Consider the following 27,091-nt stretch of genomic DNA (forward strand, 5'->3'; position numbering starts at 1 on the left):
ACCCACAAACCTTTGATGATCAAGTAAAGCCTGACCATCAGATTCCTGCATCTGGTCAAGCTTCCTCTTCATGTTTGTAGCATAGTCATGCGCGAGTCTGTGCAACTGTTTATTCTCATGCTTGAGCCATCTAATCTCTTGTTTGAGACTTATCACTTCAGCCGCCAATGATTCAACTTGGCGGGTTCGAGCAAATAGGCGTTGGGCCATATTAGACATAGAACCTGCACACTGAACACTCAGAGCCAGAGAATCCTTAACAGCCAACTCATCAGACCGTTTGGAAAGTAGTCTGTTATCTTTGGGAGTGAGAAGGTTCCTGGCCACCACCGCAGCAGTCATATCATTCTTTATCACGGAATCCCCAACGGTAAGAAGACCAGTAGGGGATAAGAAGGATGTGCACCATATGTTGTTTGGAGAAGACGTGGTTGCCTCTTCAACAAGGTTCAAATCAAAACGACGTTCGGATGGGCCAGACATTTTCAAAGGTGTTGAAGAGAGAAGAGGTTGGACAAATTAAGATCTTAGAAGTGCAAGAATGGAGCTTCTACTGGTGGAGATTCAAGTGTGTTTTGGAACTTAATGTCAACCTCTATAAAAATCTGCACTCGACGGAGCTTCAGAAATCGAAGAGGCGCCTGCCTAGAAATCGAAGAGGCGTTTGCTTTCTCAAAAGTTGGGCTGCTCAGAGACCACGAGGGCCGATCTCAGAAATCGAAGAGGCACAAATTTTTTTCAGCTTTGTCAGCATCACATGCACACTCAGCTTTGCTGAAATTACGGGCATTCTGTTGAAGATTTCTGGTGAAGTAGAAAGGACGTGAATCTTACTGTTCAATCATCCACTCTCTACACGCAACATCAACTCCTCGGGTACCATATATAACTTTGCCAAAGATCTCTGACAAAGTTTAGGCACAAGAATTTCAAAGTTCCAGCTACCCTACTATTACCCACAAGGGTAAAAGAACAGCACCATTGCTTGACAACTGGAAAGTCCCTATGTGTGTCGACCTCCGTGTTCCGTGGCAAGATAGACTGGCAAGAACGTCCAACCTTTACTCACATTCGAGAAAAGACTCCCAACAGGATTACTTTCTTAAAAACTGAAGCGGCACCGCTTTCCGAATCTCGAGAGTCAGATCCCCGACGGGATTGCTTGTTCGAAAACCGAAGAGGCACAACTCTCAGAACTTCGAGAGCCAGATTTCCTTAGAAAAAGTTTGTCTGTAATCTTCACACGCAACATCAACTTTCCAGATACCACATACCACTTTTTCAAAGTGCTCTGACAAAGTTAAAACACGTGAAGCTGGCAGCTCCTACTATATTGTTGTGACCAAGAAGGGTAAGGGAATAACATTACTACTTGCTATTAGGAAATCCCTATATATGTCGACCTCCCTCCTTCACGGACAGGCAAACCTGCAAAAATGCTCAACCCTTTCTCGCATTTGAGAAGGCACCCTCAACATAACCTCTCGAAATACTCAGCTTTATTTCCCCCCGGCAATACCTCAGCAAATAAGCCACACCAAGAACAAGAGTATCTCATATCATCAGGGTCGAAAGCAAGAGTATCCCATATCATGCTTTCTCCCTGTCCTTGTCCACACTTGCAGGACAAGGAGAAAGAGAGCAGTCGGTCGAAACCTGAAATCAAACCTCCAATCTGGAACTGACTGTCTGGGACCTTTGCCTGGTTGCTTACTTAGCATTGCTCTCGAGTACTCATCCTCAATTGCTGTCAAGGTCATGAATTCCTCCGGTAAATACCTCATGACAGTTGATCAGATAGTGGCTCTTTACACTGAAGCTGCCAAGCGTAGATGAGTCACTATGAAGGAATGTTCTGAATGACCATTTAAATGCAAAGGTTGCACACCACTTCTGCCATGCAAAAGATTGAAGCAGAAGGTTCAACGATGAGCTGAAACAGATCACTACAGCACGACACCTTTCCATACCACATTCATTATTCTGTCAACAGCAAGAGTATCCCATATCATCAGGGTTGATCATACTCTAGATTTGATGGACTTATTTTGACCCTCAAATTCTTGAGTCGACTCACTAAGGCGTCGTGAACTGCACGTGCCGATTCACCACTCTTGAATCAAATCCTTAAAGATCAAGCCACCAACGGTCCTTGAAGATATCACAAGCCCGATTCAAGATCAAGTGTCTACCACCCTGAATCAAATCCGGCCTAGTTCAAGAATAAGCCTGTGGAAAGTTACTTCTTCAAAAGCAAAAGTATTTCATATCATCTCTTCTCCATTTGCTTCTTCTTATCCTTGGTGTTATTTACGACACAAGGAGAAGGAGAACAATCAACAGGAAGTCGAAGTCGAACCTTTGATCCAGGTTGCTTGCTTGTAAGTCTGATTGCTTACCTTGTCTGTTACCTCATTCGACAAATCTCCTAGCTCGACGACTTGGGGGACTCCTACTATAGGGTTTGTATCGCACTTGACCAAGCATGAAACTACAAGTAAGCTTCAAGTGAAATTGATACATTACCTTGTGCATCTTCATCGGTTAAAGATATCACCCTTGGATGGAGGAAAAAGACTTCCAGAGAATATGCCACATCTACATATGAGACAGATAAGGCACGTGAAAATGATACCACACTTCGGTACTTAGAAGTTTCGTGATTACTCAATGGCTTGGATCTTGCAAGTCCCCAACCGAGGAGCTTCCCTCACTCGGGAACTTAGGGGAGCACTGTTTGTACCATTCTTGACCAATCCCGAAACTACTGAGCATCGGTCAACGTTATATCGTCAAGGACCCAGAAGAGCTTCCCTTCAACCAGTAGGCCAATCACAATGCGACACGTGTCGACATCAGAAGCCAATCACAGCGCGACACGTGTCAACATCAGAAGCCAATCACAACACAACACGTGTCAATGTCAGAACAAAACTAGAAACTCTCTTCTATAAATAGGGATCATTCTCCCACAATAATCTCTAATGTCATTTTGTAATAAACTATTCACTAGAACTCACAAAAGGAGAGCTTGAACCTATGTATTTGTGTAAACCCTTCACAATTAATGAGAACTCCCCTACTTCGTGGACGTAGCCAATTTGGGTGAACCACGTATATCTTGTGTTTGCTTCTCTGTCTCTATTCATTTACATACTTATCCTCACTAGTGACCGAAGCAACCAAGCAAAGGTCACAAAACCTGACACTTTATGTTGTACCAAAATCCTCACTGATTTTGTGCATCAACAACTGCAATTATAAATTTTTGTATAAAAAAAGTCATACATTAATGCAAAAGTGTACATAAATAAGGGATTTTGATCAAAAGTTGAAAACCAATAAGATTTTAACTAAAGAACATTGAAAACTAGAGACTACATCCAAAGTGTTAAAAAAAAAAATTTGAAAGTCATCTTCTTTTCAATCTAGGGTTTATCCTTCAACCTTTTAATGTATTTTTACTGCCACCAACACTGCTTCGATTTGATTTATAAAAATTCCTCCACAAAATCAAATCTAGCCTAAACCCTAATCCTAAACTCTCTTCTATCAGTGTATTGAATCTTCGTTAGATAAATGAATGCATTTTAAACTGGTGAAAGGGGTTTGAATTTGACATGGTTGAATCAATTCTGCACATGAAGTTCGGGTTCTGGATGTATGTTTCTGAAAACAATTCGAACCGTCCTAATAGACAAAGAAAGACACACACACATATATATAGAGTAGAAGACATTTGGATAGAAACCGCAGGTGCTCTTAGAAAGAATGAGAATTTAAGTTTAAATATGGGGTGTAGATAGAAAAGCGATTTGCTCGTATAGGGGTTAAATTTAGAACCAACTAAATTTAACACGAGAGATTTTTCAATGTATTTAAAATACAAAACGGTATATCACGAATCATAATATAAATAAAAAAGCACTGAAAAATATATATTGCTTTATATATGTCAAGTGATTTATTGGCTCGTGTTTTGGAAATATCTCTTTTTCAACACAATTAATTGAACCAGTGAACGAAGAAGAGCCACGACTAAAGTAAATCTATTCTCCATTACTTATTCTGAAAGGAATCTACGCTCTATTTTGCGATCCAACTGTCCTAATGGAGAAAGCAAGAATGAGAATTTAAGCTTAAAGATAAGGTGTGGATAAAAAAGTGAGTTACTCGTATAGGGGACGCATGTCTAAAACAAAGAAGAATACATCCTCAAATATATATGAGATTATAAGATCATCTTTAATTTTTGGGTTAAAATCTAAAATTTTTTAGTCTAAAAAATTTAGGTTTTAATTCAGAAATAATTTTTTTACTCCAACCATTTTGGGTTATAATTTTAGCTCCAAATCATTAAAGAATGAATTTAGGCTTCTATTTTTTTTCTTAAAGTAACTTTTTTAAAAGAAAAAATTATGTAGACTATTCAAATTTAATTTTATGAACATTTTTTTAACTTAAAAATATTTAGATTCTGATAAATATTGAAAAATCACTAACTGACACCATGAAACTCTTGAAACACTATGAAAGAATATGAAACACATAAAAGAATTTTTTTTTAATTACTTTAGCCTTTAGATTTTTTTTTACCGTTGGATTTCATCAAATTAAATATTTACCGTTGAATTCAATGAATTTTTAAATATAAAACTAAAAAAATATACATATATGGTGGACCTGTCTCACTAACCCAAGATGGAATTTTGGGCTAAATTTTGCCTAGAAATGAGTTTTGAGTTTTAACTCATATTTGCCCCAAAGGTTGGAGCAAGTTGGGGTAAATTTAAAACCTAAAATTTGAGTTTTACTCTAAGGGTTGAAGTAGGTCTAAAGGAAGGGTAAGATTCCTAAAAGCATCTTAGAGAACAAATGAATCAGAAAGTAAGCACATATCTAAAGTAAAAAAGAATATATACTCAATTATATGAACAATACTATATTTATTATCTATTTGTATCATTTTTTGTATCACTTCTCTAATAAAAGTAGGGTCCGTCAACGCATTTATGTCTCACTTCTATTAGAGAAATAGTACAAATAATACTCCAAATATGTAGTAAGAATGACATTTTTGCAATTATACATGAGAAACTTTTCGTAAGGCAAAAATATTGCCCTACTGGAGAGAGAATTTAGAAACACGGTGATTGCTGACTGATCAGCGTGCAGGGAAGATTGCAGAAACTTGGAAGCACATATTTTCAAATGTACATTAATTGACAGATCAGCGTGTAAGGATCGAATATATCCTTTAATTATTGGATGCACTACCCTTGTCCACGTTATAAAAGTTAAACCTACCAATATATGTTGCCTACATAACATCCTCCATTGCACTTGTATCGTATCCAAGAGAGAAATTAAACACTGTGATTAGCTGAGAGCTTAGTTGCAGGGAATTGAAGGAATGGCAGCTGAAGCTGTGCTTACTTTTGTTGCGGAGGGAATACTGAACAAGGTGCTTTCACTTGCTAGGGAAGAATTCAGTCATGCATGGGGTTTCAAAGCTGAACTCGGAAGGCTTCGAAAGTCATTAACCGACATTGAACGTTTCTTGGTTGATGTTGCCGACCAACCACGAGGTAGTATATCTATAATATATAAAGGCAATGGAAAAGTGAATAGTGATTTGGTGTCACCAAGTTTCAACAAATATATTTGGAAAAAAATGCCTCTAAGACAAAAAACTTCAAAGACATTAAAAAATGATGCATCAATTAAGGCAGGGGCATGTTTGTCATTTTAACAGTATTTTTTTAATAATTAATTTTTTGTGCTTTTGTTTTTTGAGAATAGAAAAAGTGAATAGTATTTTGGTGTCACCAAACTTCAAAAAAAATATTTAGACAAAAATGCCCCCAAGACAAAACTTCTAAGGCATCCCAAAATAATGCATCAAATAAGAAAATGGGCATTTTCATCATTTTAACAGTATTTTTTTAATAATTAATATTTTTTGGGTTTTTTTTAATTAGTGCCTCACAATAGATTAGCAATAATATGATTCAATTTCTCTATTTTTAAAAACGTTCAAAACATCTTAAGATGCTTGTAATGCTGATTATAAAAAAAGGTCTTTCATGAATAATAATGTGATTAAATTAGTTGTCAAATGATTTTTTTCTTTTAACAAACGATATTATCTACACTAAGGGGGAGAGGGTGGGCTTAGCCTCATAATGAGCTAGCAATAATGTGATTCAATCAATTGTTTATTAAATATTATTTTCTCTATTCTTAATGTAATTCTATATAGACTGATTTTATTATGTGAATTCAGTTGCTTTAATTGGTTTATGAGGGCTTTCTTTTAGCATGATCTGAGATTATTCATTTACTTTAAACATTTGACCTTCCTTTTGTGAATTTATGCTAAATACATTTAAAACGTGTAAGTCACACGTAGCACGCCGTGATTCAGAAAAATGCTTTCTGCACACTCGTGAGCGCTTGCATGAAGGCTAGTATTTATGAATTCTTCTTAGGACGAATAAACTTGGAATTTTGGTAAATGTCAGAATTTATAAATTAACATGCACCAATTCCCTTGTTTGGATTCATAAACATAGGAATCTAGAATTTCCACATGGAAAAAAAACTTGGAATTTGGGACCTCAAATTCCATGTAAATAGGTGTCATTTCCCAATTTTTATGATTGAGAGTTTAAAAATAACAAATTCCGTATTCAATTCCATTGTTCTTTTAGGTTAACCAAACAAGAAAATTTACAAATTCTAGAAAATAAAATCTTGTCATTTCAATTTCCGTCATTTTGAAATTCCTTAGTAATCTTAAATTTCGTCATCCAAACATAGTGTTAGAGATACTTTGGATGCGGTTCTTAATTACTAGTGTACATTTATTGAAAGCCTATTAGTTTTTAGTTTTTTTGTCAAAGTCCTTTGACTTTGCACACATCAGCATATTAGCATTAATTAATTTCTATGTCAACTATTTTATATTTTAAATTAAATATTGTACTATAGACATCCTTTAAAGCAATTTATTTTGTCCGAATATTTAAAGCAATTAAATAAAATAAACTACCACATTTATGGGATATAAAATCCCATAATATTTGAACTTTAACGTTTATGGGATTAAACAACAAACTCCACTCCTAGAAAATAATTGTTTTTTTTATTGAATGTCATGATAAAAGATAAATGTTCCCATAAGAATGTACCCATGTACAATTATAGTAATTCACAAGAATGTATCCATATACAATTTCAACATTAAAACCCATATGCAACAACAGGAAGAAAAAACAATGTACCCATATAAATTCTTAATGTAAAAAATGATTGAAGGATAGAAAAATGGAAGCAAACCATAAGACCAAATTACTTAAGGGTACATACTATATAAATCCTATAGGAAAAAGTTATACATGTATGGGTACAAAAAATTTAGAAAAAAAAGTTATAATGGTAGTATAGAATAAAAGTTGGGTACATGGATTAAGGAACAAGAGAAGAGAATGTACCCAATGAAATTAAAATTGCATTCAGAGCAATATAATGGTCATTTGTTACGATTTTGCAATATGATGGTCATGGAGAAAAAATAAGTTTGAAATTTAAATTTGAAGATACATATTCAATGGTCATTTGTTATGATTTTGCAATATAAGCATAAATTTGAGTGAGAGAATTTTAGCATTTTCAATTACAAACCTGATAATATGAGGGAAATTATAAATTAAAATTTGTTGTAAAAAAAAAAAAAAGATGTCATGGAAGTATTTTAATAGTAAAATGCTGAGGTGTACAAAGTCAAGGAACTTTGATAAAAAACTGAAAACAAATAAGGTTTCAATCTATGAACATTGGTGACTAGGTACTGAATTCTAATTTTTCCATTTTTTTTATAACCTCACACCCACATGCTACAATTACAAGGTATTTAACTTCTTTTCATTCTCTAACAGATCGGCCTGAGTCAATAGAGAAATGGGTGAAGGAACTCAAAGACGTAGCTCATGAGGCTGAGGATGTCTTGGATGAATTCCAGTATGAAGTTGATCGGCGTAAAGTCGAAATCCAAAACCATATGAGGAAAAAGGTTCTGAACTTCTTTTCACTCTCCAATCCACTTGCATTTCGTCTTAAAATGGCGCATAAAATTCAGAAGATCAATGCATCCTTGGTGGATCTCAAGAGTAATGCATCTGTTCTTGGACTAGTTTCCAAGAGTAAAGATGCAACCCCTCGAGGAAATAGAGGGGAAAGACAAACCAACGCATTCATTGGCAGAGATGAAGTAACTGTTGGAAGGAAAGATGATGTGTCAAAAATAGTTACAACGTTGACCGACTCCAAATACAATCAAGAAAATCTTGCGGTTATGGCCATCGTGGGAATGGCAGGCCTCGGAAAGACAACTTTGGCCAAGTCAGTTTACAATGAGGATTCGGTACACAAGTTTTTTCAAAAGAGAATATGGGTCTGTGTATCAAACACTTTTGATGTCAATCTAGTTCTACTTCGGATTTTAGAACAGCTCAACCCGGCAAAAGCCCCTTCAAAAGATAACCAGAATGCTCTGCTTATGTTTCTTTCTGAAGAGTTGAAAGATAAAAGATACTTACTCGTACTTGATGACGTTTGGAACGAAGACTCTGAAAAATGGGAGAATTTGATGGATTGTTTGTCAAAGCTTTATTCTACTAAAGGATCCAAAATTGTTGTCACTACTCGCAGTAGCATAGTCGCATCAACCTCAGAAAAGCTACTTCCACGACATCAATTGAGAATACTTTCCGTGGATGAGTGTTGGTCCATCATGAAAGATAAAGCCTTCTCCAATAACAGTGCTCAAATAGCTCCAGAGTTCCAGACAATTGGAAGGGAGATTGCTGAAAATTGTGGTGGTGTTCCATTGGTGGCAAAGGTGTGTACTATTATTATGTATCAATTATCATAACATGGCATTTGCACCTTCTTATTTTTATTTTTATTTTTATATGTTTTAATTTAGAAATTAGGACAATACTTGCATCCACCCCATGACAGTGGCGGAGCTAGAAACACTTCTCAGGAGGGGCCTTTAAGACATATAAAAGAAATGAGACCAAATATAGCAAATAATTAATTGGAGAAAATTTTAAGGTTTATTTTTTTTTATTGGCATGGAAAATTTATGAAACAAGAGCGATGGGACTTCAAATTTTTTACAAAAAGTATTGATGATTATATCATAAGAACAAATTTTTTTTTACAAGCTTTAATAAAAAAAGTAAGATCTCGAACAAAAATGGAAGGTCATAACTTAAAACTATTACCATGAGATATTAATTTCAACAGAATTAATTGAATTTTACTTTAACTCGTATAGAACTTATCTTATATGAAGAGACTAAAAAAGGAAAAAAAAAATTATATGGTGAAACAAAAGGCTAGTTATAAGGTTTATTTAAAAAAAAACAAATGGTGGACTGTGAAACTGCACTTACCAATGCACTAAAAATTCTTTATTGCTAAACCTTGGCATACAATAAATATATATTATAAAATTGCAAGATAGGCCTAGGCCTTACCTGGCATCCATGTGGCTCCGCCCCTGCCCCATGAGGTGCACCACCTTATGAATTAGGACAAGGCCTTGTGACTAATTTATTTTGACCATACAAATTTCACAATCAGAACCATTCATTTTCATAATCATCATTCAAAGATTATCATGGGGAAATTTTAGAAAGAGGTACGTAGGCCGGGAGAAAGATGGGGAAGAGAGGGAGAGAGAGGGTCCCCAAAAAAAATTGGAAAATGAAAGAATAAAAGTTTTACTACAAAATAAAATAAAATTGTTCTCTCTACTAAAAAATAAAATAAATCAAAGAATAAAAGTTAACTAAAAATAATTCGCATATAAAATAGATTAGTTAAACTAGGGGTATTTTAGTAATCACATCAATTTTCATTCTGATTCATGTGAATTAGTAAACAGTTTATATGATCAATGTCATTCATACTCTTATTCCAGATAATTCCTTCTCAATTCAATTCTTCTTAATTTGATTACGAATTAGTAAATGTGCCCTAATAGTTAAAAGTTAAAACTTTAAAGTGAACTTTGGAGTTAAATTGACTCTTGTGTTATATTATTTCCAATGCACATCAAATAAGAGTAAAAGACTTTGAAGTCAAATGCATATATAATTATTTAAGTGAGATGCAAATCAAATTTGACTTTGCACTTGACTCTAGGGTCATGACTCATAACTGTTTTGATGCATGGGACAGAAGTTGAGTCAAATTTGAAGTATTTGACTTTAACTTTTTATGTGCAAGATAGCCTTGGATCATGTTTTTTTTTTTTAAATTGTTTTAGGACACCTTGGAAGTTTGAAACTAACTAGAAACTTTTTCTTTTCTGTTCTTTTTTGTCATATCCTTTTCTCTTTATTTTTGCTTAAGCCAACTGCATTATTGTTGGATGAAATGTTTTGTTATGACTCAAGTATTTTCTACATTGTCTTAGGAAGCCTTTAAAATTAAATAGAACTCTTCCCTCTTTTTCTTTTTCTTTTTCTTTTTCATCAACTCCAATCAAACTACTATGCTCTCCAGATCATTATGTGATAGAAACTCTCTAATCCAACTAACAGGTTTTGGGAGGCATTTTGGCCACTAAAAGACGTGTTGATGAATGGTTGTCATTTAAAGACAGTAGAATATGGAAAAACCTATCAAAAAGAGAAGATAGAATTATGTCAGTCTTGAGGTTGAGTTTTGACAATTTAGAATCACCATCATTGAAGCAATGTTTTGCATATTGCTCAATGTTCAAGAAAGATTTTGAAATTCGAAGAGATAACTTAATTCAACTTTGGATGGCTCAAGGATTACTCCACCCTTCGTCTAGCGAAAGCAAAGATATGGAGGACATAGGCAATGAATATTTTGATATTCTATTGCAGAGCTCCTTATTTCAAGACGCTACAATGAGTGACAATGGCATTGTTAGCAAATGCAAGATGCATGATCTTGTGCACGATCTTGCAGAACTTGTATCCAAATCTGAAAGCTTGATGGAAGACTTATGTGGTAGAGATAATACACTTGAGATTCAACATGTTGCTCGAGTTTCTACTTCTACATTGGAAAAAATTCCACAAAGAAGTGCTGTGAAATTGCGGTCACTGTTTTCTGACGATGGTGAAGTTCCTAGTAACATTCTTCCACAGTTCAAAGCTTTACGCGTCTTAAATTTAAGTAATGCTAGTATTGAAGAATTTCCAGATTCAATTGGTAGGCTGAAACACTTGAGGTATCTTGACATTTCTGAAACAAGATTCAAAGCACTCCCCAGCTCTATAGGCAAGCTCTATAACCTACAGACGTTAAAAGCAACAAATTGTGCCCTTAAAGAGTTTCCAAAAGAACTGCAAAACTTGATCAACTTGAGGCATATTTATTTTGATAAGAGTGTGAAATTCCCACAGAAGTTAAGGCGGTTGACTTGCCTTCAGACATTACCTTACTTTTCAGTGGGTAATGAGACTGGTCGTCGAATTGAAGAGTTGGCTGGCTTGAAACAATTGAAAGGTGAATTAATTATTTGTAATCTGGAGCATGTAAAGAATGGAGAAGAAGCAAAGAAAGCCATGTTAGTGGATAAGACGAAAGTACACCATTTGACATTCAGATGGACGGAAGGTAGGTCAACAACTGACAATAGTGAAGAGGATGATGATGTCCTAGATGATAGGTCAACAACCAACAACAATGAGGAGAGGAATGTTCTAGAAGGCCTTCGACCACATCTTGAGTTGAAGAGCCTAAGTATTGAAAATTTCATGGGCGATAAGTTTCCTTCGTGGATGATGAGTAGGTCATTACTACTTAACAACTTGAACAAGATTCAATTACTTGGATGCGAAAAATGTGGAGGAGTCCCACCGCTCGGTCATCTACCCAATCTTACGGAGCTTAAAATTAGCAGAATGGCTAGCTTGAAATGCATCGGAGTTGAGTTCTACGGTTATGATCTTGTCCACAATATTGTAGCTACAACAAGTAAGGAGAGAGTTACCTTATTTCCAGCGCTCAAAGTATTGCATATTTATGAGTGCAGTGATCTAATTGAATGGATGGAAGCACCGACAATGTCAACAAAAGAAGTAGTGGTTTTTCCTTGCCTTGAAGAGTTGGATATCCGAATATGTTTCGAATTGAGAAAAGTTCCGAGTCATTTTCCATCTCTCCAAAAGTTGGTGATGATTTCTAGTTGTTGCAGAATGCCAATAGAAGAAATAAGCAGCGGATTAACAACTCTCACTTCCTTCCAAATAACAAGTATTAATGAGCTTACTTGTTTGCCGCAAGGGATTTTGAAGAAGAATAAGAATCTCTCCTCTTTGGAGATATGTGGGTGTGATGATTTAACTTGTATTTCTGGAGATGTATTTGGATTGTGTGGTTGTCTTGAGAGATTGGTAATTAATAATTGTGGGAAGCTAAGGCAATTGCCAGATGGGCTAGAGACACTCCCTCTCCTTGAGGAACTGTCTATATACGGATGTCCTAGTCTAGAGTTGATTCCAATTACGCAGGGCATGACATCTCTACGCAAACTAGAGATTTATCGTTGTGAAAGATTGTGCCTACCGAGTGGGTTAGACTACTGCACCTCTCTACGGGAGTTACAGATTGTAAGTTGCAATGGATTATCAGCCGCATTGGGTGGGCTTCAGTGCTGCACCTCGCTCCAGAAATTGATTATAACGAACTGCAACGGTTTGTCAGGCCGATTGAGTGTATGGGCCTCTCTCGTGGAATTGAGTATAGAGAATTGGAAAAATCTGACATCAATTGAAATTAAAGGCGGCAAAGTGTCCCTTACCTCTCTTCAGAGATTGACAATCGGTAGCTGCGATGAATTATCAAGCTTACATATCCTTGCAGCTCTTCCACATCAATGTCCTTCTCTTCAGGAAGTGAATATAAGTGGGTGCCCAAAGCTAGCATTGTTTGGTGTCGAAAGTAGCAGTGCTGAAGAGGAGAAGGAGTGGTGCATTTCAGATTTACGCACAATGACATCCCTTCGACTGCTGAGGATTCAAAGCTGTGAAAGATTGGAAAGTTGGGTGAGCAGGATGCGATTCCCACTCTCTCTTGAGACGTTGTCAATAGGCGGTCTCCCTAATTCAGAGATTCTTCCAAGTTTAGATAACCTCAATTCTCTCCGTGATTTGACGATTATAAGTTTGCCAAACATAAAATATCTGCCGACGGGGCTACAGTCGCTCCCCCGCTTGAACCAATTACATATCGGTCCCTTATCGGAGGAGCTCGATTCCTTCCCTAATTTTCAAGTTGGATCATTAACGCATCTTACAAGGTTAGAGTTGTGGGGTTGGCCTAAGCTCAAGTCTCTGCCTCAACAAATTCAACACCTCACTTCTCTAACATATTTGGGGTTACATCAATTTGACGGAGTGGACACTTTGCCAGAATGGTTGGCTAACTTTACATCCCTTACGTATCTGTTGATTCAAAATTGCAAGAATCTGCTGAATTTACCTAGTGTCGAAGCTATGCAACGCCTCACCAAATTACAAACTCTGTATATTTCTGGATGTCATCCCCTTTTAAAGCAAAGATGCACCAGGGACAGCGGCACATATTGGCCTATGATTTCTCACATTCCAGATATCACAAGTAAGTTTTTAAATTACTGAAATCAAATTACAGAGTTCATGTTATATGTTTATCTCTTTTGTTCTTTTATTCATCTCTATTCGTACTACACAAAAATTCAAACTAGTATAACAAATGTTGTTTATACTTCTCCCTTTTCTTTTAAATCAGTATATTGAGATAATACATGGATTGAAGCTACGCAAGGCCTTGCGAAACTACAACAAAAGCGTTGCGGAAAAACCAAAGTATGTACAGTTGGATATTCAGGGGAATGGCTACACAGGTCTCCGATATTTCTTGTATTCCAGTTTTATGTACAAACGACTCCAAATGGCATGAACTTTGGCATTGAAATTAAGTCATGTAAGCTTTTCAGACCCACACCTCCTCTTCTCTTCTAATTAATCAATACATTGTACTGTTGACTTCTGACTTACTACATATGTTGTGTGTGCTTCCCAGTGGCATTTATATTTCTTTTGGCATGCTGTGGCGTTTTTCAGGATGCTTCCATCCTATTCCCAATAGGTGATGAATACTGGGCTACAAATGCCCATTTCTCTTGAGGAGTCTACAATAAGTGCGACTTCCCTGATTTAGACTCTTCCAAATTTAGACAACCTAGCATCTCTCTATAAGTTAGGGATCTATAATTTGGCAAATTTAAGAAATATACTTAAAGGTCTGTAATAATGGAAGAAATTGAAAAAAAATTGCCATTGGCAGGTTCTTGGGAGGAGCTCAATTTCTATCTTGATGTTCAAGTTGGATCATTGAAACTTGAATCGTTACATTTGAAATGATGGCCAAAGCTCAAGTCTCTGCCACATCAAATTCAACAACACTTTGCTTCTTTAACTGCTTTATATGTATCATATATCATGGTGTGCAAGTCCATAGCTCTCCGAGATTACTTGTATTCCAGTTTTATGTACAAACAGCTCAAACTTAAGCATTGAAATTAATCCATGTAAGCTTTTCAAATCCACACCTCCCCTTCTCTTCTAAATGCATTGTGTTGTTGACTTCTGACTTACTATATATGTTGTGTTTTTCAATGGCATTTATATCACAGTTAAAACTGGAGAAACTACTAAACATGGACGTAGCCCAGCTTGCACGTATGGAAGGTTCGCACAATGTCCTATGAGCTTAGTACTGTCTTTAATGAAAGAAAGAAAATTAAGAAATTCTGGATGCTTTATTGGGGATGAGAGTCTGTAGAATCGGCTCCAGTATATAAGGTGTGCTTTTCTCCTTATCTTTTACTTTGAACAATCTAAGTACTCATTTTTTCCCATTTTCAGGTTTTTTTCCATTTTGTATTCACCATGAACTTATTAGTCATTATGACATGATGACAACGATGTGGTAAGAGTCATTTGTGTTGCAGAACAAAGTTTGCTCTGTTTCTTGTAAAATAGTAAATTCTTTTACATGGAATGCCATGATGATAACAATGTCGGTGTAGGTCCATATTGGGTACTTTAGGTCACTCTTCCAGATGGTGTTTACTCACCATTGTCTCAACACCTTAGTATTTTATAGAGAGTTCCTCGGGCCGTGAAGATAACGTTGTCTCCTTTGAGCCCCTTTCTTATGCCATTATGAAAGATTCACATTTATATCTCCGAGAATTAATCGTGTTTATAATAAGCTGTGCATTTCAGATATGGAGGAAGTAGTCTGTATTATTTTAAGCCGACTATTTAAGCTGCAAACAAGAAGTTACTTACTCCTACAAACATGTGCACTCTATCCGAATTTTCTAGGATAAAAGTAACGTCTCTCCTTTCTCTAGATGTTGTTTGTGACGAAAACCGGAATCTTTCAGCTTTTTCCCTTGAACCCAATTGAGATTGTGCCATGAAAAGCCTCAACCTGCTGTCATTTCTGTACGTATTTCAGAATTGGGTAATTGATGAACTATGAAATGCTTGTGGAAAAAGATTAGAACTTGTTGATAGGGAGAGTAGAATATCGAATTTTCTGCATCTAGGAAGGACATGAAGATTTAATTCTTTGGGGTAAAATGGAACTTCTCTTCCCCCCAAAATATTGGAGTTGACTTGAATGTTCGTTTATGTTATGTGTTCTTTCATTTCATGCAATCACAATGACTCCAACTCTTGAGTTTTCTGTTCATAATATCGACGAGTTGAACTCTGTCAGGAAACTGATTCCATACTGTACATTCTTGTTTTCATTGTGTTATACGTTGAGGAAGGAAATTGCTAACTTTGGTACTCTTCTGTATTGATAGAGATAACTCGCCTTCTGGAATGATGCCCAATCAAGGGTTTAGTGACTTTGACGAACTGCAACGTGGAAGCCCTAGCCCTAATTGTTCAGACATAATGCCAAATTATAGAGGGTCAGACCTCGGCGAATGGCCTCATGATGTAAGTGTTGGCAATTATGTACTTCCTAATGGAACACCCTTATTTTGCACATCCGCTCTTCCATTTTAGTTTTTATATATAGCACGGTAGTTTATTGATTATTTTTCTTGCTGTCCCCTGCCTGATTTAATTTAAATACAAAAGCCTAAATGAGTTTGCTGCTAGATTTGCATGTTTGTTGTGCAAACCTCCGTAACTGGTATGAAATAATGTCAGTCTGAAAAATTAGTGGACAGAGCTGCTGACGGAGCACCGAAAGCTCAGGCCTTTCACGCAGGTCGTTCCCATATGCGGCTGCCTCTTGAATCAAGGTTTCTACCCTTTTAACCATCTTTTTACTATCGGATTAAGTTCTTATTTTCTGTGTTGTGATTCGGATTTGGAATTGTTTCTTATGTTTTTGAACTTTTTCCTGTGAACCCAATTCAGATTGTGCAATGAAAAAGCTATGTATGCTGTTCTTTCTGCATGTGTGTATTGGGTAATTGCTTTTTCTGGATGTTGTTTTTGCCGAAGACCAGAATCTTTCAGCTATTTTTTTCCCGTGAACCCAGTTGAGATTATGCCATGAAAAAGCTATACCTGCTGTTCATTTCTGGATTTCAGAATTGGGTAATTGATGAACTATGAAATGCTTGAGGAAAAATATCAGAACTTGTTGATAGTGAGAGTAGAATGTCGAATTTTCTGCATCTAAGAAGGGCATGAAGATTTAGTTCTTTGGGGTAAAATGGAACTTCATTTTTCCCCTACAATATTGGAGTTGACTTGTATGTTTGTATATGTGATATATTCTTTTTCATGTAATCACTAATCACTCCAATTCATGAGTTTTCTATTCGTAATATCAGGAGGCAGATTCCACGCTCTATATTCTTGTTTTCATTGTGATATATGTTGAGGAAGGAAATTTCTAACTTTGGTTCTTTTCTGTATTGATAGAGATAATTCGCGTCTCTGGAATGATGCCCAACCAAGGGTTTAGTGACTTTGACACGCTGCAACGTGGAGCCCTAGCCCTATTGGCTCAGACATAATGCCAAAATATAGGGGGTCAGCCCTTGGTGGCTGGAACGGACGGCCTCATGATGTAAGTGTTGCAATTATGTACTCCCTAAAGCAACGGAGGAGGATTCTCTCCTCCTTTTAAATAAGAAAGAGCTAGGTTGTTCCTGGGATTGATAGGAATGATGTGGCTGAATATTTTGTATATTTAGAACAGAGGGTAAGGAGCCCATATATACAAATACAAAACGAAAAAGACAAAAACTGATTCTAATCCTATAAAGTGTGATCCATAATTCATGGAATAGCCTTTCCTAGGTTAGACAAGAGATCCACAATTCATGGAATAGCCTTTCCTAGATTAGACAAATACAATATTATACATTAATTATAATATATTCTTAATACTCCCCCTCAAGTTGGAGAGTGAAGATTACGAACACCCAACTTGTCTCGCAGCTTCACAAATTGATCCTTCCCTAAAGCCTTCGTAAAAATATCAGCTAATTGAAGGAATGTAGGCACATACATAGGACGAATTATACCAGCTTGTAATTTTTCTCGAACAATATGGCAATCTATCTCAATATGCTTGGTACGTTCGTGAAAAATAGGATTTGCTGCGATGTACAAAGCTGCCTGATTATCACAAAATAATGAAGCGGGAGTTTTCTGGAGAACTCGTAAATCTTGTAATATGTATCGCAGCCAAGTTATTTCTAGGCAAGTATTTGCCATAGCACGGTATTCTGCCTCAGCTGATGACCTGGACACATTATCTTGCTTCTTAGACTTCCAAGAAATAAGTGAATTGCCAAGAAAAATACAATATCCCGTAACTGATCTTCTCGTGGCACGACATCTTCCCTAATCAGAATCACAAAAAGCTTTCAAGTCTAGATTATTGTTGGCTGAAAATAGTAGACCTTGACCTGGAGTGCCTTTGATATATCTAAGGATTCGCATAGCTGCATCCCAATGCGGTTTTCGTGGCTCGTGCATAAATTGGCTCAAAGTACGAACGGGATAAACGATGTCCGGTCTAGTAACAGTGAGATATATCAATCTCCCAACTAACCTTCTGTATTTAGTTGGATCATTTAACAATGCTCCATCTGTGGGTGTAAGTGCTAAGTTTTGTTCCATTGGAAAAGGATCTGGTCGTACACCAAGTAACCCTGAGTCTTGAAGAATGTCGAGTGCATATTTTCGCTGTGACATAAAAATTCCCTTTTCCGAGCGTGCGAACTCAATACCCAGAAAATACTTTAGATCGCCAAGGTCTTTGATGCGGAAGCGTTTGAGAAGAAAGGCTTTGAGTTGTTCCATCTCTTGGATATTATTTCCTGTGATAAGTATGTCATCAACATAAATAAGAACAACAGTGATTGAAGTACCTCGAACCTTGGTGAACAAGGAATAATCCGCTTTTGATTGATGATATCCGGCGTTTTGAATAGCGTCTGAGAAGGTGGTGAACCAAGTTCGAGATGCCTGTTTGAGTCCGTAAAGGGACTTTTTGAGCCGACATACAAGATTCTCCCCCTGTCGGCGAAGACCTGGAGGGGGTTCCATGTAGACCTCTTCATGAAGAGTGCCATGAAGAAAGGCATTTTGAACATCTAACTGGTGAATGAACCAAGTACGGGCAGCAGCAACGGTAATGAGACAACGCAGAGTAGTAAGTTTGGCAGTGGGTGAAAAAGTTTCCTGGTAATCAACGCCCTCAACCTGTGTGTATCCTTTTGCAACAACACGAGCCTTGTAACGATCAAGAGAACCGTCAGACTTGTACTTCTTTTTGAAAACCCATTTGGAGCCGATAGGCTTATGACCAGCAGGAAGGGGAACCAAGTCCCAAGTTTGATTACGTTGTAACGCATCTAATTCGGTATGCATAGCTTGTTGCCAGTGTGGATCAAGGATAGCTTCAGCATATGTGGTGGGCTCAGATGGACCTGTAATGTTAGCTAAAAAAGAGCAATGGGCAGAAGAGAAACGAGAGTTGGAAAGAAAATGAGAAATGGGATAACGGGTACCTGTTGCAGGACGTAGTGCCAGAGAAGAATGATTGACTTGGTGAGACATGTGGTAGTCTTTAGTCCATGTCGGTGGCTGTTTAGGACGAGTGGAATGGCGGAGAGAAGGGAGAAGGGGTGGGGAAGAGATGGGAATATCAAGGTCGGGAGGGGAGGCATGAGAGGGGGCAGGAGGAGGGGGTACGTGTAGTAATGGAGGAGAGGTGGTCACGGGTTGGGGAGGGATGTCGGTGGAGGAGGGACCATGTGAGATATGGGGAGTGGGAGTGTCGGCGAGGGAGGAGTCATCGCCAGGTGTGGTTAAGGGAGGAGGTTGATCAAAGGTGGTAGGTGCATGAAGCGGTGGAGGGAAATGGGAAATGGGAGAAAAAAAGGTGGGGTCCTGAGGGATAGGGTTAAGGGCAGTGGTATGAGAATCAGGAGGGGAAAGATTAGAAAATGGGAATGAAGTCTCATGAAATATTACATCACGGCTGATCAAAAATTTTTTAGTGTCCAAGTTGTAAAGTTTATACCTTTTGTGACCTGTGGGATAGCCAACGAAAACACACCGGTGTGCTCTAGGTTCAAATTTGTGGGTAGGGTGTACAACGGTAGCATAACTGAGACAACCAAACACGCGTAGATGCTCAAGGGATGGTGGACGTTTGTATAATAGTTCAAAGGGTGATTTGTGGGAAAGTAACGGAGAAGGTAAACGATTGATGAGGTAGACGGCAGTGAGTACGCAATCACCCCAAAATATGAGGGGGATGTTGGATTGAATGCGTAAAGCACGGGCCACTGTAAGAATATGGCGATGTTTGCGTTCAACAACCCCATTTTGTTAGGGTGTGTAAACGCAAGTGCGTTGAAGTTCGGTCCCATTAGATTGAAAATAATCCTTCATAGATAAGAATTCAGACCCATTGTCTACTCTGATGGTTTTAACTGTGGCATGGAATTGAGTGTGAGCAAAGGTGAGAAAGGACTTTAAAAGATGTTGGGTCTCAGATTTGTGAGACATGAAAAACACCCAAGTGCATCGACTAAAATCGTCCACAATTGTAAGAAAGAAACGAGCCCCAGAGTGAGTGGGAATTTTGTAAGGACCCCATATGTCACAATGTAATAAAACAAATGGTGCATGAGTCGATATTGAACTTAAAGAAAACGGAAGTCGTGTTTGTTTGGCCAAAGGACAGACACTACAAGTATAGTCAATGGAAATAGCATGAGAAAGTAATAAAGACGAAGCTAATTTGAGACGAGAAGGGGATGGATGCCCAAGTCGTTGGTGCCATAAATAGGAAGGATGGGAAACTTGATGAGAGGCAGGTGTTCGGTGTATAGGTGACATGTAGTAAAGACCATCACGCATCTTACCCGAACCAATCATCTTCCCTGAAGCCAAGTCCTGCAAAACACAAAAGGTGGGAAACAAAATGGCACAACAATTGAGAGAGTTAGTGACTTTGCTAGCGGACATGAGATTGAGATTAAAAGACGGAACACACAAGACATCGGCTAAAGTGATATCAGAATTAAATGGTACTGTGCCAGTACAAGTGATTGGGATTGAAGAACCAGTGGGCAAATTAACAACGGGAATAGATGGAGGTTTGGTGGTAGTAAATAAGGTGGAATCATAAACGATATGGTCTGTAGCTCCACTGTCCAAGATCCATGGCTTAGTAAACACAGAATTAATGGAAGTAACAGAAAGAGAATTCGGACTTGCGGCATTTGCATAAGCGTTCCCATTACCAGAAGAAAGCAAGGAGAGAGCATGAGTCAATTGTTGAATTTGATCCGCAGAGAGTGCACTCAACGGATTGGTACTGGTGGATGCAGAAGGATATGTTGGTTGCGGCATGGATGGCCCTTGAAGACTTGACGTGGTTTCCGTTGCATGGGCGGCATGCAAAGGACGTGAAGAAGAATTGCCTCTTTGCTTGCGACCAGTGGCGGATCTACAGAGGGACCTGGGAGGTCCCATGACCCCTCGGCGATCCTAAATTGCTGCTAGAAATTTTCCGGAGGACCCCTCGTACTCGACACGAGGTCTGTGCTACGGGTTGGAGTTGCAGGTTCTAATGGAGAAGAAGACAGCTGGGAGGGGAAGAAGAAAGAAAACAGGGCCTTTTAACAATTGGTCCAAAACGGCATAGTTTTGGCCAATTGTTTTAATTTAATAAAAAAATCAATGAGACAAACTCTGCTGTTTGTCCATGATGTTCCATATTCTTTTAAAGCCCCACATGGGCCGCATCCTTCCCGAGAGTCCCTCCCGTTTCCTTTCCCCACTCCTCTGCTTTTCCCCTAATCCCCATCTTTCTTATATTCACCCAAAACCCAATTTCTAATCCCACCCAATTCCTAATCCCACCCAATTTCATATTATAATTACATTACTCCAATATCATACCTCCACTTGTTTCAATTCTCCAAGCCACCACTATTTAGTTCAAAGTTCAAGTATGTTTTTTGGTATTCTAATCTAATCTCAACTAAATTATATTAGATATTGGTGGAGATTTTTAGTCTATTATTGATATGGTTGTTGATATGTTTTATGTTTGTATACTCATTTTATCATTGCAATTTAGATGGATTTTTTGTTTATTGGTTGATTGGTATATATTTTGTGTTTTTGGTTAAATGTGTAGTTTAGAAATGAGAAATATGGAAAGATTTTTCAAGCCAAAGCCAATAGCACCATCTAATTTTTGAATGAAGTGTATTATATTTAACTTTTCAATGTTATTTTTATCTATAAATTTTTTTACCTTTATTATTGGGACCCCCCGAATTTAAAATCCTGGATCCGCCACTGATTATGTCCAGTATTATATGGTAAATAGTGGAAGTTTCAGCTTTATAATCCGGTTAAAGTTTAATTGATTTTATTTACTCCCATGCCATTTTATGTTGATTGACAAGCTGGGATTACCACTACGTTGATTGCATGTATAATAATCTGTTGTCACATTTATTTTATATGGAATGCGCTATAGGTTCTCATATTCCCTCTTTTTCACAGTTTTATCTTTTTATCAGTACCGCAACATTACGTCTGTTCATCTTTTTTTGCGTCTTGTTTCAATAGTTTGGCTTTGGTTGCATAATGTTACAGAGATTAGGTGGTCCACAAGGGATGAATATGGAGTGGACCATCAAGCCCAAGTTCCTACATTGTGAAGAGGATATTGCGCTTGGATATTCCAGTAGATAGCTTTCTAAATGTAAGCCACCCATATAACTTGACGGTACGTTAAGGGACGTTGCTATCTTAAATTCGAAGTCGTTGGTTGAATGGTTAACAAAAACATATTATTGGAGGTGTTTGCACGTACAAGCGCGCGCACACACACACAGTTATTATTTAATAAGGTTCTTAAAATAAGACATGTTTCTCAAAGCATCTCAGAATTCTCAGCCGCACATGATTTAATGATCGATTGAGAAAACAAGTTCTTATTTAAGTACCTTATCTATATTCACCCCTTTTGTTTGTGGTACTGAAACTTGTATTTTATAGCTCAATTTTGTTGGCCGGCTTCTGGGTCCTAGAGGCAATTCACTAAAGCGGGTGGAAGCTTCTACAGGCTGTCGTGTGTACATAAGAGGAAAATGTTCAATAGGAGATATTGACAAGGTAGAATTATCCCCAGTTTTGTCATTTATTAAAAACAGAAATTTAAATCAAGTTCTTTTTTTATTTTTGTGTTTCCATTTTATGATATGTATTTTGTTTACGTATTTTGACACGTGTTTCTTGCCTTGTTATTCTCAAGGAGGAATCGTTGAGGGGAAGACCAGGTTATGAACATCTGAATAATCCACTGCACATTATAATTGAGGCTGAATTGCCTGCTAATATTGTTGATATGCGGTTGAGACAGGCAAAATAAATCATAGAAGAACTTCTCAAACCTATGGTATCGTTTTTGACTCGTCCCTTCGGCTTTCCAATACAAATACTTTATTTTGCTTTTACGCTATGAAGTATCTTTTTTCTCAAATAAGTATTGCAACGAATCATGAAACTGATTTCTCCTTCCCTCAATGGACAATACGTAGATGTCCTTCATTCATATAAAAGTGCTTCTTGGTCTTTTATCGCATTTTTTCACACAAACTGTGAGCTATAACTCTCGGTTTTTAATCACATTTTTTTCACAAAAATCATGGATATTAAATTCTCATTTTTCATTTCAGGATGAGTCACAAGACCACTACAAGAGGGAACAGTTGAGAGAACTAGCTATGCTGAAATCCAATTTACGAGAAGAGAGCCCTCAACCGTATGGTGGTGTCTCTCCTTTCACTTCAAGCGGGATGAAGCGTGCCAAAACTGGTCTGTAATGGTTCACTTAACTCCTCTTCTATTGGTTCGTTCTCCCGTGCGACTCTTGAGCTTGCTTGCCAGCGTATGCTTCTCGGTGTGATTCAATTCTGTATGCAAACTGTAAGGGACGACGCGTTGTGGACCTGTTTGATGAGGACCAATGCAGTGGTTTTCTTCCATTACATTAAGATATACGGATGAACGGAGATATTCTTTTGTTATAGCTTTCGTGTTTGTAGTCAATTGTGATTGTAGAAGTAGAACAATTATGTCATATAAGTTATTCTTTGTTATGCTGAACATGGATCTGTTATTAATTTGGCGCTGTCTAAACTCGAAAATGGAAATGCATCGATTGTTTATTTTACTTTTAAGTGGGATGCCGTAAGCTCGACTCTGGACTCCATTAGATGCTGAATTCAATGCCAAATTTAAAGTCTGATTCATTAGCTTACCCCTAATTCTCACCCCCAATATTGTTGCTTGAGAAAAAAATGACTCGGTTGTGTGAAAAACAATGTCATACTCAAGTAAAGTTACACATTACAATGTGCTATCGAACTGAAATGCTACCGTAATGGTGAATTTGTTCCGTAAGTCGTAAGTGAATGGGCTTGAAAATGTTATAATCCCCATTTTTTATTGTATGGGCCTAACCACGGGCTTTGATGATATATTAAGAATTAGAGTTGCGTAAGCCGTAAGGCAAGCACATGCCACATGCATCTCATAGACGAAGAAGGGAAGTTGACAAGTTTCTGGAGAGGAATAACAAATATGGGGAAGCAGCCGGATACTTGTTCATGATTATTTGATGAAAAAGAGCCAACGCGTTACGTCTCGCATCGGGGTTTATTTTAGAATTGTTGATTGACATTGACTGTGTACATGGAGTGTTATTCTCTTATGCAGTGGCGGAGTCAGAATTCTGAATGAGGATGGGCCTTTCACAAATATATATATATGTGTGTGTAAAAAGTTGAATTCATAACATGTTGACATATGCAATTTGTGTAATCCTCACAAAACTGAAAAAAAATCTCTTAAATTCAATACTAAGAAGAAAAAAAATGTAAAAACCAAGACAACCAAGTAAGAGGTAGGTTGTGGAAGGCTAAAGAAAATACAAAGAAGTAGAAAAAGAAGGAAAAGGGGGAGAGGTCTGCAAATAAAGAAGGTGGGTTGCTTTAGAAAATTATAGGGGTATATTACTGTTAGGTGAGGGAATCAAACCAGAAGTGGGGTTGCTTTTTTCATTTCAAATTGCGCATCTCTTTTAAAACTTCCCTGCCAAACTTATCGTTTCATTAGACAGCCGAAAAGATTTAAAATCAAAACAGCTTAACGACGTTGTTTGTTTCATCTTCTTCCATGAGGTTCATACCTCAGATAAAGTCAGGATGGGCCGGGGACTACCCTAGTCCCTTGGTGGCTCCGCCCCTGCTCTTATGAACGTATGATTTCTTGTTCATGATTATTTGATGAAAAAAGAGGCAAAGCGCAAAGTGTTACATCGACAGAGACGAGATATAAGGGCCAGTACGTACAGTGAAGACATCAAGAAACGGAGTTAGAATTTGAAAGCAATTTAGCAAAGTATAAGATTCCCAAAAACATTAAGGAAGAAAAGAACAAGTGAACGAGAAAGATCTCATAAGTTAGAAGGCAAAAGTATTGCCCTACTAGAGAGAATTCAGAAACACGATGATTGACCAACTTATCAGCGTACAAGGGAAGACTGCATAAACTTGGAAGCACATATATATTTTCATATGTATATTAAGAATCTAGAAAAGGAGGTACACCCAAGGAGGATGTACACTCAAGGCATCAACAAAGAGGAATTAGATTCAAGGTACTTGGAAGCACCACGGAAGGAAGGAACTAGATATGTCTAAAGCAAAGGATCAACGAGGAGGAACTAAATTCAAGATACTTGGAAGCACCAGGGAAGGAAGAAACTATACAAGGCTAAAGCAAAGGATCAACAAGAACGGATTAAATTCGAAACGAAAGATACTTGGAAGCACCACAGAAGGAAGGAACCAGACGTGTCTACAAGCAAAGAATCGAATACATCATCAATTATTAAGAGAAAGTTGGATCAAACAGTTGTGTAAGGAAGAAATATTGTCAAAGTACTTAAACCCACATCTGGTGTATTGCAGCCGACCATCAGCATTTTATTTCCTTCTATCTACTCGAGCAAAAACTGAGAGAACATTCACTCGATCGGCATGGAAGGGAAGATTGTAGAAACTGTGTTTACTTTTTCTGTTGAGGGAATACTGTCGAAGGTGGCGTCACTTGCTGCTCAAGAACTCAGCCTTGCTTGGGGTTTCAAAGCTGAACTCAGAAAGCTTCAAAAGTCATTAACCAACATTGAAGGTTTCTTGGTTGATGTTGCTGACCAACCACAAGGTAGTATATATTTCTGAATTCTCTTGTAATCTTACACACACATGCTACAATTACAAAGTATTTAATTACCAATCTCAAATACCTTTTTTTTTTTTTTTTTTTCTTTCTCTTAACAGATCGGCCCAAGTCAATAGAGGACTGGGTGAAGAAACTCACAGACGTAGCTCATGATGCTGAGGATGTCTTGGATGAATTCGGGTACGAAGTTGATCGGCGTAAGGTCGAAATTCAAAACCATATGAAGAAAAAGGTTCTGAACTTCTTTTCACTCTCCAATCCACTTGCATTTCGTCTTCAAATGGCGCCTAAATTTCAGAAGATCAATGCATCCTTGGTGGATCTCAAGAGTGAAGCATCTCTTCTTGGACTAGTTTCCAAGGATAAAGATGCAACCCCTCGAGAAAATACGCGGGACAGACAAACCAACGCATTCTTTGGCAGAGATGAAATAACTGTTGGAAGGGAAGATGTCGTGTCAAAAATAGTTACAACCTTGACTGACTCCAAATACGATCAAGAAAATCTTGCGGTATTGGCCATCGTGGGAATGGGAGGCCTCGGGAAGACAACATTGGCCAAGTCAGTTTACAATCAGGATTCGATACAGAAGTTTTTTGAAAAGAGAATATGGGTCTGTGTGTCGAACACTTTTGATGTCAATTTAGTTCTACTTCAGATGTTAGAACAACTTAACCCGGCAAAAGCCCCTTCGAAAGATAACCAGAATGCTCTGCTTATGTTCCTTATTGAAGAGTTGAAAAATAAAAGATACTTGCTCGTACTTGATGATGTTTGGAACGAAGATTCCGAAAAATGGGAGAATTTGATGGAAGGTTTGTCAAAGCTTAATTCTTTTCGAGGATCCAAAATTATTGTCACTACTCGCAGTGGCAAAGTCGCATCAATTTCAGAAAAGCTACTTCCAAGGCATGAATTGGGAAAACTTTCTGTAGATGAATGTTGGTCTATCATAAAGATAGAGTTTTCCCCAATAACAGCGCTCATATAGCTCCTGAGTTCCAAAAAATTGGAAGGGATATTGCTAAAAATTGTGGTGGCGTTCCATTGGTGGCAAAGGTGCGTAATATTATATGTACCATAACATGGAATTTGCACCCTTTTTATTTAAAATTTTTACATGTTTTTTTATTTATGAATTAGAACAATACATCCACTAGGACACAATTCTACTCACCTAAGGTCCTCATTTTGAGGATCTATGAGGACCAAATGCAGCT

General features: G+C 37.5%; 1 protein-coding gene and 1 pseudogene across 19 annotated transcripts in view; both read left to right on the forward strand.

The window, feature by feature from the left end:
* Positions 1-27,091, forward strand: part of LOC126589217 (putative disease resistance protein RGA1) — a 120,256-nt gene that overhangs the window by 27,202 nt on the left and 65,963 nt on the right. Inside the window, exons 2-4 of one of the 19 annotated variants that reach the window (XM_050254420.1) lie at positions 5,465-5,588; positions 7,941-8,902; positions 10,620-13,674. The exons of 15 other annotated variants lie outside the window; for them this stretch is intronic. In XM_050254420.1, the coding sequence (XP_050110377.1) occupies positions 5,465-5,588; positions 7,941-8,902; positions 10,620-13,674 (4,141 nt within the window). Of the gene's footprint in view, positions 1-5,353; positions 5,589-7,940; positions 8,903-10,619; positions 13,675-25,729; positions 25,854-25,969; positions 26,104-27,091 lie in introns of those variants that run through there. 3 more of the 19 variants (XM_050254444.1, XM_050254443.1, XM_050254440.1) reach the window with 3 other exon arrangements.
* LOC126589226 (KH domain-containing protein At3g08620-like) lies at positions 13,828-23,799 on the forward strand (annotated as a pseudogene).

The sequence above is a fragment of the Malus sylvestris genome, chromosome 11 (genome assembly GCF_916048215.2).
Source record: "Malus sylvestris chromosome 11, drMalSylv7.2, whole genome shotgun sequence".
Lineage (NCBI taxonomy): Eukaryota > Viridiplantae > Streptophyta > Magnoliopsida > Rosales > Rosaceae > Malus > Malus sylvestris.